General features: G+C 41.5%; 1 protein-coding gene across 1 annotated transcript in view; it reads right to left on the bottom strand.

Annotated features, from left to right (window-relative positions):
- Positions 1 to 19,676, bottom strand: part of Brinp2 (BMP/retinoic acid inducible neural specific 2) — a 47,923-nt gene that overhangs the window by 16,798 nt on the left and 11,449 nt on the right. Inside the window, exons 2-3 of the mRNA XM_059281037.1 lie at positions 3,964 to 4,154; positions 2,635 to 2,843 (exon numbers count right to left, since the gene is read on the bottom strand). Of these exons, the coding sequence (XP_059137020.1) occupies positions 2,635 to 2,843; positions 3,964 to 4,154 (400 nt within the window). The remainder of the gene's footprint in view (positions 1 to 2,634; positions 2,844 to 3,963; positions 4,155 to 19,676) is intronic.

Genomic DNA, 19,676 nt, shown 5'->3' with positions numbered 1-19,676 from the left:
ACAGTTATGAAGTAGCAAGAAAAATGGTTAGGGGGTCACCACAATATGAGGGACTGTGTTGAATGTTCACAGCATTAGGAAGGCTGAGAACTGCTTATCTGACTTAGACTTTCAAACTTTGGACTTGACCTACTTTTTATAATCCTTAACTTCTTTCTTTGAATGATTGAATTAGAATACTGAATCTACAGTGTATTCCTTGGTAGGTAATCTTAACTCCTTTGCCTTTTTCCTTTGCCTTGTCCACACATGCACATTGGTTAAATCCAACTTTCCATCTAGTGCATGCCTGCTGGTATGTGGGACCATGGATAGAGCTGATAAAATGCACCCAACTAGAGTGGCTCATCTCATGCTGTGCTTGTGATGACTATCATGTGGGTCTCTAGTGCTGCCCTGAAGTCTACTATGTGTTTCCACTCAAGTGACACTCCTTCCTTCCCTGTCACACATTTTTCCACAACAGTTTCTTCTTCCTGTCAGCCAAGGTCTTTGCTTCTTGTTGAGCTGAGGATACAGAACCCAATCAGATAAAAACAAAACAAAACAAAACAGAAAACAAAAAACAAAAACACTTCTTCTGACTACCACATTCCACCATTCTTCAATAGGTGTCCTTATACATTCTGCATTGCCCCCTGACACAAAGAAAGGAGTGATTCTGTGTAAGGTCCATTTTTTTATTCCCACATGAAATGACAACACTTTCATTTTAGGATCATGCTCCAGAGATGATCTCCTCTCTCTACTGCTTCATCACTCTAGTACTTTCTACCAAATTATTTTTCCTACATACCAGTAAACTATAATAGCTTTCATTATGAAAAACAAAACAAAACACTTTCTGGATCCCACCTCACTCTCCAATAAGTACCTATTCTTCTGATTTCCTTTACAACAAAAACATGGTTCCTAGTTACAACCAATGCTAACTGCCCATGTGAACACGTTTCTGTGCCAGATCAGGACTCCTTTCCTCAAACCTTGGTGTTTATGTCCAGTATCCTATTAGATTCTTTCCCTTGGATGCCTGTCCTTTCTAACAGGAAAGTCAACCCAACATGTCCATATCCCAAACCAAACTCTTCCATTGTTCTCCCTGGCTCTGTACTCCCAATGTTATTCTTTTCAGTAAGAGGAATCACTATTCATTTGATTGCTCACATCAAATATCTCGCATCTAATTTTTCTTTCTTTCTTCTAGTCCATTACCTCATCCTGTAGGTTCTACATCCCTACCATCAAACTGCGTGTGCCACCATCTTCATCTGAGACACCATAATGTCCCACTGTAGTGCCCACCACACTGCCCTTGGGCACTACACTGGTCTCTAACACCACCCTTTCCTGTCTCCATAATCAATAGTGTGCTAGTGATCTGGACCCTCAACTTCCATAGCTTTGTTTCTCATTTTGCTACTTTGCTGACTCCATACCAGCTACACTTCCTTCCTTGGTACTTGGGGCCATACTGAGCACAGTTCCCCCTTTAAGGCATTTGTGCTTGCTCTCTAGAATACTTTTGCTCAAGATACACAAACCACCCAACTCAAGAAGGCTCCTCCTTAAGTGACATTCCTTCAGTCCCATCACACTCTGTCCTCTTACTTGGTTTCATATCTCATATCATTCACCATCATCTCACATTATCTTTGTACTTATTTGCAGGTCCACTATTTGAACACAAACTTCATGACTGTAGAGATTTTATGTTGTGTTCTTGGCGTCTACAATAGTATCTGGTATGTGCTGAGTACTCAAGAAATACTGAGTTAACTGATGAGTAAACAAAATTCCCCAGATGATACAAAAGTAGAGCATAACCTGGATGTCTATAGACCACTTTAATTTTATACTTAGAATTTTAAAACCCCAGAATTCCCAAAAGTGTCATTAGTTGTCCATTAATCATAGGACCCTTAGTAGAAATGTTCTACAGGTTAATTAGAGCAGGGAGGTTGGAGAGTGTAGCTATTAAAGTCACAGTAACTATGGATCCCTTAAAGCATGCATGAGATCATGAGATTCTGTCATGTTCCTGCTAGAACTCTTCCCTTGCCTGCTGTTAAACTTCCTTTCTGTGGCCAGGCTAACCAGCTCCAGCCTACTTCAGAACCTTATCTTGTATCATGTTTTCATAGTGTATCTACCTCTCTTCCCTCACAGGACTCTTCTCTGGCTTCAATGGGCACTAAGCTACTTCTTGACTTGGGGCGTTAGCACTTAGCATTGTTTTTCTTTTTTAACTGAAATGGCCTTCCATAGTTCTACACAATCAGGCTTGTCATCACTCAGGTCTCAGCCTCACAGGATAAACCTTAAAGTGCCCTTCTTGACCAATCTAGGTAATACTAGATGCTCCCTCCCCATCCCTACCTAGAAAACGTATATCTTGTCCTTAAATGGCTATCTGGAATCATCTTCTCTGACTGAGTAGTTCAACCCCACTAGAATGCAGTCACACCTATCTTTGACAACAGCAGATCTGTCTGCTGCCTAGATGTTCCTTCAGAGGATGGGTGGTGTAACCATTTGTAGGGACGAACTGAGATGATACCAGAAAGCAACTGTTTCCCTTTGCTCAGTGTGGCCTGGCTGACCTGGAGCTAGCTGAGGATTTGGCTTCCCCTGTACCTTAATAGCCCCTGTGGCTATCTGGATATGGTGCAGTCGGCGCAGTGTGCTTTCTCTGTCAATGAAGTAGGAAGCCGCCAGCTGGTGCAGGGTTTCCAGGGACACAGCGGAGCTGTTCCCACTGCCCCCAACTACAGGGGTACCTCCTGATGTTTCTGCCTTTCTGCTCAGTTTCCTCTTGTCCACAAAAATGGTCAGGGACTCTTCTCCTATAACAAAAACATGAGCTCATTAGTGAGGTTGTCAGCTCCAGAATGCCCGGCCATTAAGAACCTGTTGCCCTCCAGCAGGGCACACGGAGCTAAAAGAGAACACTGCCCCCGCTGTGGGCCTCTCCCCATCATTTCCACTTTGAGAGCTCTCTCCTCAGACTGTGCACAGGGTCACCAGCCTCCCTGCCTGGGAGGCCCTCCTTTCTCTAGCTCTTAAAGCTTCCCAAAGCTACCCCTCAGCAGCATCTCCATTTAACATCCTCTATTGATCTCCAACACAGGCAATCTGCCTCCAAGGGGGAGACACAATTCTCCCCTCTCAAGTTGTTTATGAGAAGCACATGGCTATTATTGCTTCCAGGGAAAGGGCAAAAGCTTTGAGGTTCTGCCTTTCCCCTCCCATTAAACACTCACCACCTACCACATGCCGGCAGCTGGCCCCAACCCTGGGGGAGCTGCGTTTTGTCCCCTGCACACTTAACTAAATGTTATGATAAACCCTGCTTTCTTCTTCCCGTAGCTGGGAGAACTCTGTATCGTCAGGTCTTGTGATTCTGTCCAGAGTCTCCAGCTCCATTGTGCACAGCCCGGTCCCCACCCCGATCCTACCAGAGGGAGATCCACCAAGTTGTTGGAATTGTGGTTTGGCTGGTCACCAATCTTCGCAGTGAGGAAGTGTGTGTGTGTGTGGGGGGGGGGGTCAGTGACTCAATGAACATCTATCTATTTCTGTGCCTATAGATCTGACATTTGCAGCCACAGCCAGGATTAAGAAGTAGAGAAGTCCCTGGGTTAAATGGCTAGTCAAAACAAAAGTAGGAGCGCCCCCTGCTGGTATGTACTTATAGAAACCGGTGTGTCCCCCTCAACCTCCTTACCCCGCACCCCCCTCCTGTCATGCTGCCACTTTCAAGAGAATAGAAATATTCTAGGGTGGTTTCAGGTGCAGAGAGAATACACTGTTCTCTGATGCACTAAGAAGAAAATATTTCTTAGGCAATAATAAGCCAAAAAGGAAAAAAAAAAAAAGATGCAGGGAGAATGGTATTCAACAGATAATAAAAGTTATTTTCAGCAATGGAACAACCAGTTGGTTGGGGCTGAGAAGGCTGCTTACCTCCGAGAGTGGCAGAAAGTAAGAAATGAGTGCCGTACTTTTTGATGAGGTTTTCAGTAACCTGTTGCAGGTTGGGTCTCCTTCCGAGGAGGCGGATGTTACGGACAAACTCTGGGGCGAGAGGCAGGGGCAAACTGAAGAAGTCTTTCCTTTCAAGGGCCAAGTTGTTCACTTTCCATCGGGCAAACTCCCTGCAGGGAAAGCCACTGTATTTCAGAACGAGAAATGTGAAGCCTGAAATAGATAAGGTCATTCCTCTGCTTGAGGCCTCCTCTCCGCAAGTCCTCTTCTCACAGGGCGGAGATTTCCAGTCTGAAAAGCTGACCTCCACCAGAGCCTCTCCCACCCAGCTTTCCCATTGGACAGTGGTAGCTCAGTGTCTTCCCAAGGCAGTCGCCATGCCTCACAGAGAAGCAGAAAAAGCACATGCTGGGCACTGGGCAATGATTTGCAGAGTGCTGATCCAGTCACAGCTATCACACATCCGGTGAGTTACATCATCCATCTCAGCTTCAGTAGCTCATTGCTAAAAACCGGAAGGCCGGCCTAGAAAGAACATTGTTTTAACGTTTGGGGCTCAGATCCCTTTATACTCTTGGAGATAATTACATTTCCCTCCTTGTTTATGCGGCTCATATCGATTGATACCACATCAGAAATTAAAATGGAGAAGATTAAAGTTATCTATCCAATATTGTGTTTGAAGTTAACGGTAATAAACCTATTACATATAGCCAAATCAAAGCATTTTATGACAACAACTATATGTACTGAAACAAAACAAATTTGACAGAAGATCACATTGCTTTGTGACTTTGTAAATCTTTCATATCTGCTTAACAGGATAGTTTCATTCTCATATTTGTTTCTGCATTCAGTGTGTCATCATAATTGTGGACTCTTATGCTTGGGTCCACACTAAAGAAATGGTCATTTCTTAAAAGTTAATTATATAGCATGGTATCTGAAGCCATATCAATAAACTTTGTACTCTACTGCATTGAAATCCAAAGTTCTTTTTATCATGTTTTGAACAGATCTGTTTATCCCGCATAATCGTGTAACAGTATGCATTGGCCATCCTGGACATATCTGATTCCACTGAGAAACACCACTCTTTTAACATCCTGGTACTTCATTGTATAGTATTAAAACATCAGACTAGTAAATACCACCACCAACTGCATCAGAAATACCTTTAGATATCAAGACGCTGACTAGCTCATAATAATGCATATAACTTTCATATGAAAACTGAAATTTTATTTTTGGTAATAAATAACATGTTTTCCTAGTTTTTATTTTTGCTAATAAATACCATCAGTTTAAAAGCTAGCTTGCTTTTTTTTGAGAAAATGTCTGCCAAACACTTAAGTCTAAATAACTATAGGTTGTCTGCTGTTCTTGTTTTCAAGAAAAATAGGGTTCTAGGAAAAGAGTTGCTTACTCAGCTTGTAGCACAAACACATATGTATTTTCCCCTGCAATCACCATAGTTCTTTAGGAGCCTCAGACATGCTCTGTGTATGCTTCCCATTTCATCACATGGAACATTAAAAAGACATGTATCCAAGGTCAATATTTAAGGCTATTAATAAATTGTAATGTTTTAGGACAGTCTTAAGTGAGGCCGGCATATTCTCTCTCTCCCTCTTTATGTTTGTGTTTAGTTCATTTGTATTATGAACAACACATGATTACCAGATTTGATTTGGGATGAGCATTTTCATTCCAATTAACTTATTAGTTTTCTTGGCCTCCCCCCCCCCCCCACATACACACTTTCAGTGCAAATGTCACATGGGTCCTGGAAGGAACCAGGAAGACCACATTTTAAGCCGCCTGTTTCAAAAGATGTCTGGGTTTCTTTACAGACACATCCAGGATTTCATTCTTCATGATTTGCTCCTCGCTGACACATTTGGATCTCAAAGGAGGAAGATTTCCAGGTGGAATCTTTGTCTTGAGTTGAAATTTAAATAATTGTAGGAAATAAGTTTTTCACCCTCACCTCCACCCTGTATTACACTGGTAAAAACTGGTTTTCCTGTCTTGGGAAACAGTAAGATGTAAAGTCTTCAAAGTTCCCTCACCCATCCCAATCCTGCTCATTGTGAAAGTGCATAACCTTGGTCTAACCTTCCCTTCAAAACCAAGGCATGCCAATGATGGAGCTGTAGAAACAAAATGAGTAAAAATAAATAAATGAAAACCTATGCCTAATCTAAGCCTACAGGAGTCTCCCCACTGCATCTAATTCAAAAGGCGCAGATATAAAGGAGGAGCATATGTCAAACATCACTAGCCAAACAAAGGAAAACGGTGAATAATAATTCACGGTTTCAACTTAGTCTTTCAAATTTTTCATCGTGTGGCTTTATTTATCGAACTAGGCAAGTTAATAATAATATATCATCAGTTATTTCTTTTGTGCAGGAAATGCTAAACTTTAATTAAAGTACAGGGTATTTGTCAAAAGCATTTGCTATCCCAAATCCCACTGCAGGGTAAAGAACAGTTGCCTGATCTCATTTGTAGATGGCTGGATGGGACCCAGTATCCTCTCATTGGCTGGAGGATAATTACACTGATGAATCATAAAACCAGATTACTAAAAACAGAAACAAAATATAATCAAAAGAAAAGCTCTAGGGTCATCAAACCCAGCCTCTCTGCCTGGGGATGAGCTTCACGTAGACTTCATTAACTAATACTTTCTAACATGTTCTCTTCCTGCATTCAAGGATGAAGAGGAGACATTCTTCCATCCTCCATCATTTCTTACAATGGCCTAAGCCTATCGCTTTCTGGGCCATCTCATCCAGAAGGTTTCCTTCCATCAGTCTCTCTCCCATTCATGCCCTCAGACTTATTACCACCTAATATCATCTATTCTCCCTCCTTCTCCTCCCATTAGAACATAAACTCTGCCAGGGTAGGATTTTCTTCCCTGCTATTAACTATCTCCTGCAGAAGAGCCATATTAACCATTCTTACAACAGAACAGCAGTAGATATTTAGCACGGTTTTGTTGAGTAATTGAAGGAGACATTCTCCATACCCTTTAATGTCATAGCTTTCCCAATCCACTAGTTTTCAAATTAATGGAAAATTGATTTAAAAATGGTTATAGGAAAATAACCTAGGAAGCAACAGCCAATTAGTGATTGATCTGACATGAAATGAAATGTTTAAAATGTGCGTATATCACAATTTAAAGTTAATTTTAAAGGAGTTAAGTTTTTATAAAAGTATGAGCATAATTTTGTGCATTTAAAAAATGTAACTCAAGCCAGGCATGGTGGCATGTATCTGTGATCCTAATACTTAGGATACAGAGGCAGGAAGATTGCTGTACCAGCATGGTCTATGTAGGCCAGTCAGGGTTACATAGCAAGACCCTGTCTCAAATAACTAGTAAAACACTGCCAGCAAATTCTTTTGCTTTTTCCTTTTATACTGTCTGGGTCCTCATATACTGCCTGCTGCAGACATGGATAACTTCTCATGCCTGTCTACTGTCTACATTCAAAGCCTGGTACATGACAAAAATCTCTCAGTTGAGACCACTGTGTTTTACATTCATATGTTAATGATCAATGGCTCTATTTCTCTACAATGAATCTGGTAATTTCTACCACTCAATACGTTAAAGATTGACCAAAGAAGCAACCAGCTTAGAGTTCCACACTTTTGCTCAGTTTGACAGTAGCCTTGGAAACTCTGTTTAATGCAAATCAGTATCTAAAGAATATTCACTTAAGCAAAGAAACTGAAGCTCAGAAAGCAAATTGCCTAATGTCACACTACTGAAAAGCATGTGTTCTTTTGTGCTATTAGAAGTGGGGGAAAGTTTGAGTATCATCTGCCAATCTTCTCCAGATCATGAGATACACTGAGGCAGAAGAATTGCCATAGATTCCAGGGCAGGATAAGCTACAGCATCAGAGACTGTCTCAAAAAGATGGGAAAAACAGAGGAGAAGGAAAGGGGAGAGAAGGGAGGGAAGGAGAAGAGAGGGGAGAAAAGGAGAGAGGGAGAAGAAAAGAAGGAAGGAAGCAAGGGGAGGAAATATTCTCTAGAGTCCTGGGTGAGGCTGCCCAGAGCAGGGTAAATCAGAGAAACAAGCCCTGACACCTTAGCACTTGCCCTGCTGTTCTGAGGACTGAGGAAGCCTTTGACATATCTGTGATCCATTTGTAGCACACTCAGCTTCCAGCATGCACCTTGGCTGAGAAAACCGTGAAACAAAGATGCCATAGTTTACCTAAAGAAATATAACCAGCTGGTAGCAGAACCTGAGCAAAAAGATAGCACACTGATCTTCTCCAGGGACATGGTGACAATAGCAAGAACTGAAACCCAGAAATGTTAAGGGACTGACTTGGATGGAGTCACACAATTAGAGGGAGGCCACACTTAAACCTCAGTGACAGTGGTTAAAGTCAACACTACACTGCTTTTGACAATCTTGTCTTCCTTTGTGTCCCTGAAGTATGTACTCATGGTACTCCAATCCTTTTAGAAAGTTAGCTGTCTTCTAACAAAAGCAGAGTTGTTACGCAGAACGTTCCATTTATTTAATTATCTACACAAAACATGAGTACACTATATATTCAATATAGTGTACCATTTATACTATGGCAAAAATCTTTTTTGGGTTAAAGTGGTTTCATGATGCTCATTTGTAGGAGAAGAAATTGAGAAGGAAATCAAGTTCCCATGCAAAGCATCATGGGAAGAATCACAGACAAAGACCTGACATGAGTCCAAGCTCCATGGATGCTCAGGAAATCATAACACAGAACAATACATGACCTAGAAGAGTGAATAGTACTATCTTAGAAAGCATTTTATGAGCAAACAATAAAAAATAATGGCTAATATTTAATGAATTCTTACCATGTGCTAAGCATTCCAAGTATCTTACAAGGGTTATCTTTAAAATATCCTTATAAGGAGGAAAACAAACTTATTTTCATCCTGTGGATAATGAAATGGGGGCAGGATCTTTGGATTTACCCAGCTGGTAACAGCCCGGAGGTGGCAGAATTAGAGTTGAAACATTGCTTGTTTTGACAGGACATTGACCACTGTGATGCAGTAAGTACCTCTGCCTGAGAAAAGGCAAAGGAGAGGTTCTAAAGTTGTGAGGGGAAGTGTGGAGGGTGGAGAAGGAAGAGAGGTTTGCTGGAGAAATAATGCATAATGTGGAGCATTTCACCTGCGAAGCCCACTGGATGAAGAATTCATAGAATGGGACCACATTTCCAAAACAGGAAAAGCAAACAAAAGCCGAACCTGCTCCTGTCATTGTACTCTGATGTATTGCTCTGTCTTGGATGTGGCTTGGACCCATAGGGTTTTTTTTTTTTAACTTGATAGTCACTATGACAATGTTAAGAGGTAGTGGAAACTTTAAGATGTTGGGGGGAATGGAGGAGGGAGGGAGGGAGGGAGGGAGGGAGGGAGGGAGGGAGAGAGAGAGAATGAAAACAATTTTCACAGGATTGTGAATAGTTTTCTGGGAAGTCTATTATACAAAAGAATGTTCCTAGTCCCTGCCCCTTGACTGTCCCTTCTTGTTTTGTTCAGCAATCTCTCCCTTCTGGATTAAGTTCCACCATGATGCCATCCATCATACAATACAGCCACGTGATTCCTTAGCAGAGGCAAACTGCCAACAGCACCATACCCTTTATCCTCCCTAACTGTGAACTCTATTAGTCTCTTTCCTTTGTAAAGTACCCAGCTGCAGATATTTTGTTATAGTAATGGAATACTGAATATTACAGGCATCAGCTTAGAATTAGGTGGTAACTACAGAAAGGTTCAGATTCCAAGGCTTCAAAAAAAAAAAGCACACACGTCTACTCCAGTCAGCCTCTTCCCAGACCTTGGGGACCTTCATTGACACAAAATAATTGGGGAACATCTGTGAAGGGAGGAGGAGCCAGACAGTAGTACTATAGGTTCTATACGCACACTTAGATGTGGGTTCTTCCAGCATCTAAAAACCTCAGAAGACAATACTGGAAGGCAGCCTAAGCTACTCAAAGAGTAAGTGTTCATTGCCGATTTTTTATTTAGCAGGTTTCTTTTCCCCAGTAATAAAATAATCAAGGCTTTTTTTCCCCAAGAAAAGAATGTTTTCTATATATCAATTATATTAACACACAGTGCCTCAATTAAGCCATCATCTTTGTTTCAATTAAGCCATCAAGTAAATCTCCATTTCAATTTAGCCATTTCTCCTAAAATCTTCTCCAACTGTGTTTGTTACATAGTAAACAGTCTGAGAAAGCAAACATTTCAAACAGCACTGTAGTCCTATGGAAAGTTTTTTAGACCAGCAGAGGCCACTGCAGAAAAGGTTCCTGGGTTGAGTCAAAGGATGAACAGAGTTCTGGAAGGTAGACTTCAAGAAAAAGGCATTCATATGCATTTCAAAAGGGTGCTTCAGTAGACGGCTATCATCAATAGAAGCTCACTGTATTTCCCATCTCCCTCTAGTGCAATCAGGGCTACCTCCAAGTAAATATCTGTCAAAGGACCAATTAATATAAACACAAAATCAATAACTATAAGATAAAAACCTAAGAAAGGTGGATTCCAGACAGGAAGATGGAATCCAGTGTGTCATAACAGACACACATACCATACACAGCCATGTATTCAGACATGCTTAGGTATAAAGAAAAAGAGAGGTATCCTAAAGCTATCGCTATTATTTTTGTCACAAACTGCTTTACACTAATGATCTAGATTGTCAATAAATGATGGCGGGTTCTTCCAGTTGTACGATAATGATGGTACATGAGGTTAGGGAAAGGTGACTCACACTCATGCCAAACTTCAAACAACAGAAGCCTCAGCAGGGATTTAGACTGAGTCAGCGCTGCATTTGAAACCAAAGGGAGTCTCCATTGATAATGTTAAATGGCTACAGGTTGTTCTAATTCAAAAACTGTAAATAGAAAGTGTTGTCTCCAAGTCATCACTGCCCTACTGCATTGTGCCCTGTGTAACACAAGGTCAACAATAAATCTGCCAGCAAGAGCTTCCCTGCAGGGTCTCACAGCATCTGAAGATGAAAGACTCAGAAAGAGCACAGCTGGGGTCTTCTACCCAGGTGCTGTTTCCACTTAAGCACCACTTTTCAGGCTTGTAAACTGAGAACATTGATCCAGCCCCATGAAGAGCCATTAATTATGAAGGTTTCCTACCTGTGAAGTCCTAAGGGAGAGACATTTAAAAATAGAATATGCTAGATAGATAGGTGGGTAGTAACATAGATAGGTAGGTAGGTAGGTAGGTAGATAGATAGATAGATAGATAGATAGATAGATAGATAGATAGATAATAGATGCATACGTACTATGTACATGCATACAAATAAAAAGATGGTAGATAGATGATAGATAGAAGATAGGCAGATGATAGATGATAGATAGATAGATAGATGTTTACAAGTTGAAATCTAGTAATAATGAATAATAGTTTAAACTGTGGGTAGCTGAGACTTTATGCTAAGAGTTAGATTTTTTTCTGCTACTGATTTTCTAAAGAATCTTTGTCTTTCCACCTTTATTGGGAAACCATGTTCATCACATTACCAAGATCAGTGATCCAGTTGTCATCTGGAAAGCCACATTTCACATATTCTCAGCTTGCAGCTCTCCACATGTGCATTCACCATGGCACCCCTGAAGGCTTGGCAGCATCCTATCATAGAGTCAGTGCACCCCTGTGTGCTAGGAGCCATTTGTTCCTCCTGAGTTAGACTCCGGGAACCATTGCTGCTTCCAGCACAGTCAACCGATCATCACCTGCTCACTCAGGCGGCAGTTCTCAGAATAGGACTGGGACTCCCTAGGAGGTGGGGGAAGTGTTAAGACAGCCATAGAGCCCAGGATGCCTAGCACCAAACACCATCTTGCAGCTTGAAAGTGGCCCACACAAGTGGGCTGATACAATGAGCACTATTGCTTGTTTCCATTTTGGATCCTTCTAGTCTATTTTCAGTAATCTCTCTTTGGGGAGGTATCACCCAACTTTGATGCTCAAAGGGACTGCTATGTTGCAAGGGACTAAACTATCATTCTCCAAGTGGTTGCTATGGAATGGACTATGGCCATAAGAAAAAATATGGCTGGATTTCCTTGCAAAGTGAAGAAAGACACAGAATAGGTTGCTGAACAAACTATTTAAGAACTTTGGAACAATGGACAGGCCTTAAGCCAAAACCATGAATGATTTTGTCATCTTCTCTGGCTTTTCTTATTCTACTTAAAGTGTCAACCAATGACCTTTCAAAACATTACTCACACCTCAACCAGTTCTGGATAAATGTAAATATTGGTTTCTCTGAGCTCACCTTTTTCTTAAAGAGATGTTTCTCTGTCTGCTCAGCTTAAGGCTTGCTGATTAGACAAAAGAGACTCAGTGAGCACCACAGAGTGCTGCCTCACTGATGTTCCTAGGGTTTCTGCATAAGGCCTTCTCTTGTTTCATGTCTCTTCCAATGTCCTACATACCCAGGGTTCAGTCTGCCACACGAAAACAATATCATTTTCTTTTTTCATAGGACCACAGTTGTGAGCTCAGAAAACTCACAGGTATGTGGGTTTTTTTTTTTCCTCTTTTACTCTTTGGGGGCCCACCATCCAGATCCCAAGTAATCACACAGAGGCTTATTCTTTCTTATGAATGCCTGACTTTAGCTTGGCTTATTTCTAGCCAATTTTTCTTAACTTAAACTATCCCATCTACCTTTTGTCTCTGGGCTTTTATCTTTCTCTATTCTATATACCTTTCTTTACTCCTTACTCTGTGGCTTGCTGGATAGCTGGGTGGCTGGCCCCTTCCTTTCTCACTCCTTCATCTCTCCTCCCAGATTTCTTCTCCTATTTATTCTCTCTTCCTGACAGCCCTGCCTGCTCTTTCTCCTCCCTAGCTATTGGGCATTCAGTTCTTTATTAGATCAATCAGAAATGTTTTAAACAGGCAAGGTAACAGAGCTTCACAGAATTAAACAAATGCAACATAAAACAACTTAACACATCTTTGTACCATTAAACAAATATTCCACAGCATAAACAAATGTAGCACATCTTCAGTTAATATTCCACAACACGAATAGTAAAAGCCAACATGGACATTGGGGGATTCCAGCTGTTCACCTCAGCTAAGAGAAACTGAGCTAAGAGACTAAGCTGAGAGAGTTTCAGATTCACAAGCTTGATATTTTAGGGGCATCAAGATCTATAAGTGTTTTGGCTTCTATACAGAATGAAGTATTTCTAGACATATCACATCATCAAAAGATTTCTATCTCAACAACAGATTACTATAATGTTCTTGGTTATTAGAGTTTCTACTGCTATAATGAATGAGACATGATTAATCCAAGTCATAAAAAGAAATGATAATAACAACCATAATTTCTTATATGGGTATAGTGAAATCTTTTAGTATTTTTTTTTAACTGCAAACAACTTTCATGCATGTTTAGCTAATTTATTATAAGGACCTTGGAGGGGATATTATTAATCAACTATTAACCTTTTACAAGTTAACAAGTAAGGACACTGGATACTGAGAGAAGTGACTGGCCCCCAGTCTCAGTTGATTAGCAGTTGAGTTTGACTAGCTTCCAGGTCATGCTACTAATGATTTTATTTCTTTGTCTGGTAGCTGGGCTCAAACTCAGGTTCCAAAACCCACCTTTGTCATAATTCTTAGATAATTCTACTTTGTTCGCTATTTTGGATAGGAGGAATCCCAGACAAGAAAGCTTTCATTTTGACATCATTGGGTTAAATATGATCTCAGCCCCTACAACCTTCAAGGTACAGAAGCAGACATGAGGGTAGTACTTCCTTGATGTCCTAGTGCCCTGTCCTTCTCACTGTCTGGAAGAACTCAAGAAGCCTGGCTTGGAGGTAATTTAGCAGCCTGCTGTGTTCTCAAACAACGGCCCGTAAACAATGATTGGCCAATTTCATTCTAATCTTTTCAATTTTGCTCTAATTAAAATCAAGCTGCAGCTTTCAAACAGTTTAATTAAGGCTGATTGGAAGAGGTGGGGAGGGGAGAGTCAAGCTTAGAAGAGGAGGAAGAGATCACTGTTTGGTGAGTCACACTGCCCTGTAGAGCTTAGGACTGTGAAGAGGGCACCAGAAGTGACGCGTCTGTGGAATCAACGTGAAGTGCAATAGACTCCTTGCAATGAAGACCAGAAGGAACTGAAAAGGATATTGAGTGCTTTCCAGGCACAGAAAGCCCATCTTTGCCTTGGCCACTCAGCCTGCTCTTCTAAAGCTCATCTGTTCGTGGGTGGAGAAAATGACCCTCCTCACCATGGTTCACTTCCTGTCCTGCTTGTTTACTCAGCAAGCAGACAGTCCACGCTATCCTTCTCCCCAGTGGACTTTTTCCTAGGCTTCCCATTTGCCATTTTACTTCAAGATAATTCCCACAGGCTGTAGTTCCTTCCAATACTCTAAAGTTTGCTCATTTTGAAACGAGGTAGGCCATCTGCTATTTAGGTGTATTTGCTTTTTATACAGGATATTTTTCTTTGACCAAGTATTCTTAGTTCCTATAAGAATATCCACATCTCTAGTCTTTTATGTTCAACTTTCACTTCTTGCACTCAACCTTATCAATGCATTTCTTTCTAAACCCCATTAGGTCGACGTGTTCCAAGATAGTGAGAGTGCATTGGAGACAAGTAACAGTACACTGACTCTGTCATTATTTTCATCATCATTCTCATGATCTTCATGAATGTTATCACGGGTCCAATCTTCATTGGCCCTCTATGCCACCAGTAATGGGAATGGAAATTTTATATATTTTAAAACTTTCACGGAGATCTTACAAATGTCAGTGTGGTAGACTAACTCTTCAATCTTGCCTGTTTTAGGTCCTTGATATATGGCTCAGTAGAATCACTCATTTACCAGAGTAGACCTTGTTTCTCAACCCTGTATATTCAGAATGTGGTTACATTACTTTGCTTTGGACAGAGGAATGAAGGCAGAAGTGACATTGTGACAATTCCTGGAAGATTCCTCAAGAACCATCTTTAGAAATGATATGTTCACCTCTTTCCCAGCTGTTCCTCTCTCCTCTTGAGGAAACAAATAGACTCAGGGTATTCTTCTAGTTCTGTTCTTTTAGCTTTGGCTCTAAAATAAATACCACTAGGAGACAGACCTGATGACCCCTTGCCCATCTTCAGCATGAGGCAAAGCTTTTGCAGCCACCCCAAACACATGATCTGAGCAAATGACCATTTAAACCTACTGAATATTGTTCTATTTTATATGTGTAATTGTGGCAATTGTTAAATAATACATATCAAGTGTTGCAGTTCTATTTCATATCTGAGCTAGCAGATGTGAATTTAAGTATCTTTATCAAAGATACACAGTTTACCATGTGGTGAAGTCTGTTCTTTCGGCTCTCTACCTTCCCATTATTCCTTCACTTGACTACTGTATTTTTTCTAAATATAAAGCATTATTGTCTAACAATATAACTGAGAAATAAGTTCTACTCTTATAAGAGAGTGATTCTACTAGCCATATTATTTGTGTATAGTTTCTAAAGATGAAGCATTATTGTGTAGCTGGTGATTTTGTCATCAGCCAGCACCCTACATCTCCTTAAAGGCCTAGTTTCTCTGTCACAAGACACACTGAGGGAAGGCCACCTATAGCCTATATTTCTGAAGCTGACACTCAACTTAAATTTAGGACTTTGCATTCCACTTTCTTACATTCCACCCTTTGTGGCAGAGATTAGAAAATTGTTCTGTAGGCTGTTTCCATTTTCTGTCTTGGACTCACAGATGGTCAGGCCCCCCTGTTCTCCACACCCACAACACAACGTTCTCTTCATGTTTAGCCATGTAACTGAATTTTAGACAATAGAAGATGAGCACAGGCCTGGGGTGAAACTCCCATCTGATTCTTCATGTGTTCTCTTTCCTTACCTACTAGGATCCAGAAGAGGGCTGGACTTCAGGCCTCAAGGGATGGCAAGTAACTTAGATCAAGAGAGTCTCAGTCCAGAACGAAGTCCTGAAGCAATCTGTTTTAATCCTTCCCATGAATTATATTATAGAGTAAATGAACAGAGAAGGGCAGAACATCATGTTGCCAAGATTTGTGGGACTCTTTGTTTCAGCACTTAGCCTGCTCTAATACTATCTAAATTATATCAGTCCGATGTTCCAACCAGGTGAAATATTATTAGATCATATTGTCAACCTGGTAAGGGTGTGTTTTCATGACTTGTATTGTGTGTGTGTAGTCTGCATGGTCAAACAGCTGTGCCTCTAATTCTCAGCTCACCTGCTCTCTCTTCTAGCTTTTTGGATATACATGGTAAATGGCATTGGTCTTGTGGCACTGATGTGTAGGCTATTGGATCTTGTTGGGGAAGGTCTCCACAATGAGAGCACCATCTCCATGAAGGATTTATTTTAAACTGTCCTATAACTATAAAATCAAAAGATTAACTCAGGCTACAGTTAAAGAGAGTAGCACATAGATTTTAAGTGCTAAATTTGATTTATACAGGATTTTCATGTAGTAAAGCAAGTTTGATAGACTGAGACTACCTCTCCTCTCTTTGCTCTTTCATTTTCTCCACATTTTCTGAGTAAAGCTCCCCACATTTTCTCCTTACACATTTATCTAGATTTACCACTCTGATATTTTCCATATTTACCTCCTTCACAAAAAATACTAATCATCTATCTTGAAGTACAACAAATCTATTTTTAGTAATCTCCAAGTAATTAAAGTATTGTTGTTCTACCAATTTCACTGTTGAGGAAATGAAGCTCAGACATGCCAAAGTCACTTATACAATGCTACACATCTATCAGAACCATAGCAGAAATTCAGGCAGCCTGTTTGAGAGCCTTGAGTTTCAACCACTTCTGTAGGCTCCATCTAATTCAGTCCTACACAATCCAACTGCTACTGAATGGTTTTGTCCTCTTATTTTGTCTTTCTATGGTGTAGGCTATAAGACACGTTCTTTGCCCAAAAGATCCCACAGAGAATTGACAAACAAAGATAAGTAAGAACATAAAATAATAAGTTCTACTGTAGAAATAGAGGAAGGAGATGAGGACTCTTGGGAGATGTCACCAACCCTCTGGCAAGAGTCAAAGTGGATTTGTTTGGAGGGTATGTAGGAACTCAGCAGGAAGATATGGAAAGGGCTTTGTGACAGAGACACTGAAGACATGCTGTCAAATGAGCCTCCTGTGCCCAGGCAGATCTCAAGCTGTTCATTAAGACTGGAGCAATGGGAAGGAGAACTCAGTGGCCTGAGTTCAGTACTCATTGACTATTGGTGGAAGTAGGGAATAGACGGATTTGGACAGGAATTTTATAAGGAAAGAGATTTGAGATTTATCCTTTGGGTCAGAGGGACCAACTGACAAGATAGTGTTCAGATGAAGACAAATACAAGTGGTCAATGCTGGATCCAGGAGAAGAGAGAAGGCTGGACTTGAAGCCATATGGTTTGGACGGGGATAAGGTTAGAGCAGAGGTGGCAGTCTCAGCAGCAGCACCAGTCCTATCAGGAAGGACCTCAGGAGACACAGGAGTGTCGTAGGACAAGTTTGGTTCTGGTCATCGCTTTATCACTGAGATCAAGCCCAGGTATGCAAAGCCAGAGCAAACTAGAGGTGGGTGGGATTCTTGGAGAAGCTGGAAAACAAAAGTCAGAACATTTTCCCTACATTTAACTTGAATGAAAACTATCTAGATTCTTTCCTCATTTCTCTACACATTTCCAAGTCTGGCAGCTGTGATGCTTCAGCTCCTAAGGTATGATCCTGTGTCCTGCTGTGTGCCTGTGACCTAGAGCCAGTGCTGCTCACCAGAGAATGCTTCAAAGAAGAAAGGCCGTGGGTGGGGTGGGGGTGGGGGTGGTTAGAAGCTTGAAGATGGGCAACTGGTCTGTGACAGTTCTTAAGAACTCTGAAAGTGAGCAAACAAGGGTAGTCCCTGGGAACCAGAATTGGTTTAAGGAGAGAATCTTGTCAAAGTAAATTCCATTTGTTTCCTTTAGGAAGAAAGATAAAACTCAGAGAGTTGGGGTAGAATCAAACAAGAACAGCTTAGGAGAGGATGCCTGTGGGGAGAGGGAGGAGAAGGCAGGAACCTCTGGGTGAGTGCTAAGAGCTATAAGAAGCACAGAGTCGGAAAGACATAGGCTTATGCCAGAGAAGAGAAGGCAAAGTCAAGAGCAGTCAGTGACATTAAAGGGAGCAAAACAGATTCCATTTTGGAAAAATCTTCATAGTACCTGAGAGCTGAGGCAGGAGGATGACCATGAGTTTGAGTTTGAGCCTTGGCTTCACAGTGAGTTCCACTCAGCCTGGGCTGCAGTGTGGGAATCTCTCTGAGAAAGATAAAAGAAGGAAGAGAAGAGAATAGAAAAAGAAGGAGAGAGGCAGGGGGAGAGAGAGGGAGGGGGAAAGGAAGAAAGGAAGGGAAGAAAGAAGGATGGGAGGAGGGGAGAGAGATCATCATAGCTTTTTTTAAGCTTCTGCTCAATGGAAATGGGCTTCGGTAAATCCCTGTTCTGGGAACTGCTCCAGCCAAGCCGTTTAAACCACCATTGTGAGACTGTAGGGCTGGTTGTCTGTGTTAGTTGGGAAATGAGTGATTTTGGAGTCTCCTTCTAATTTAGACATCCAAGTATTTCTTGTTTCTTACGATGTGCCACTTCATGTCATCAGACTTCCTTGCACACCCAGATACTGTCTGTGCACATTTGCCTCCTCGTCTCAGACTCATAAGCCCCATGGTCCTCCTATCCAAGCTTCTGCTCTGGCTGTGACATGCAAGCACCAGAATGCAAATGGCTCTGCTTTAGAGCTTGCAGAAACCAAAAAAACCATATTGTCAGCTTCCAGTCACATTTTCTTTTCCCTATGAAGTCACACACGCACATGACTTTTTCATGAACCAGGCCGACTTTAAAAGATTCTCACAGCCTCCTTCCTTGCTGCTCCATGCCCCCTTAATCCAATTCATAATTTAGAACAGACACAGAACCAGCAAGTAAGAGCTTGGCTTCCCTGCCAAAGTTTACCTCTGTTACTAATAAACCAATGATGTAGCCCATGGCACGGGATCATTAGGTGTTTACATGCCTCTGTGGATCCACAAGAAGTCATTCCCCAAAGAACCTTCTTTCCTGTCCTTCCTTCGTCACTAGCATGGTCCCAGGTGAGGCCCGGGCTCTCCTGACACACTGGGAAAATGAGAATTCTCCCAGGCCCCAGGGTGGTAATGAAAGTTCTGCCAGCATCGTTTTCTTCCCCTCAGAGCCTCCTACCCAGGGAGTGGGACTTTGTGCCCACTCTGATTCAATGACGTGAAAAGCTTGTCCGCTTTTTGTGGGAGGTGGGGGTGAAGAGGTCAATCTCTGGTTTGGAGGAGAGGCTGGTAGGAGTAGGGTGACAGAATCATGGTGCATTGGTCAAGAAACAGAGGAAGAAATGGCTGGACAGCCCTGAGAGATTCCTTCTTCCCTAAGCATGCCTTGGCTAGGCCAGCTCTAATCTCCCACAATCTACAGATTATAAAATAGGCACAGGACTCCCAGCCTAGGTCCCTTTCACTCTCTCATCTGACAGCACAGGGTAGTGTGGAAGTGATGTCAAACAG

This window comes from Peromyscus eremicus, chromosome 15 (assembly GCF_949786415.1).
Source record: "Peromyscus eremicus chromosome 15, PerEre_H2_v1, whole genome shotgun sequence".
Classification (NCBI taxonomy): domain Eukaryota; kingdom Metazoa; phylum Chordata; class Mammalia; order Rodentia; family Cricetidae; genus Peromyscus; species Peromyscus eremicus.
The sequence above is the reverse complement of the archived record's forward strand: the minus strand, read 5'-3'. Positions and strand labels throughout refer to the sequence as shown.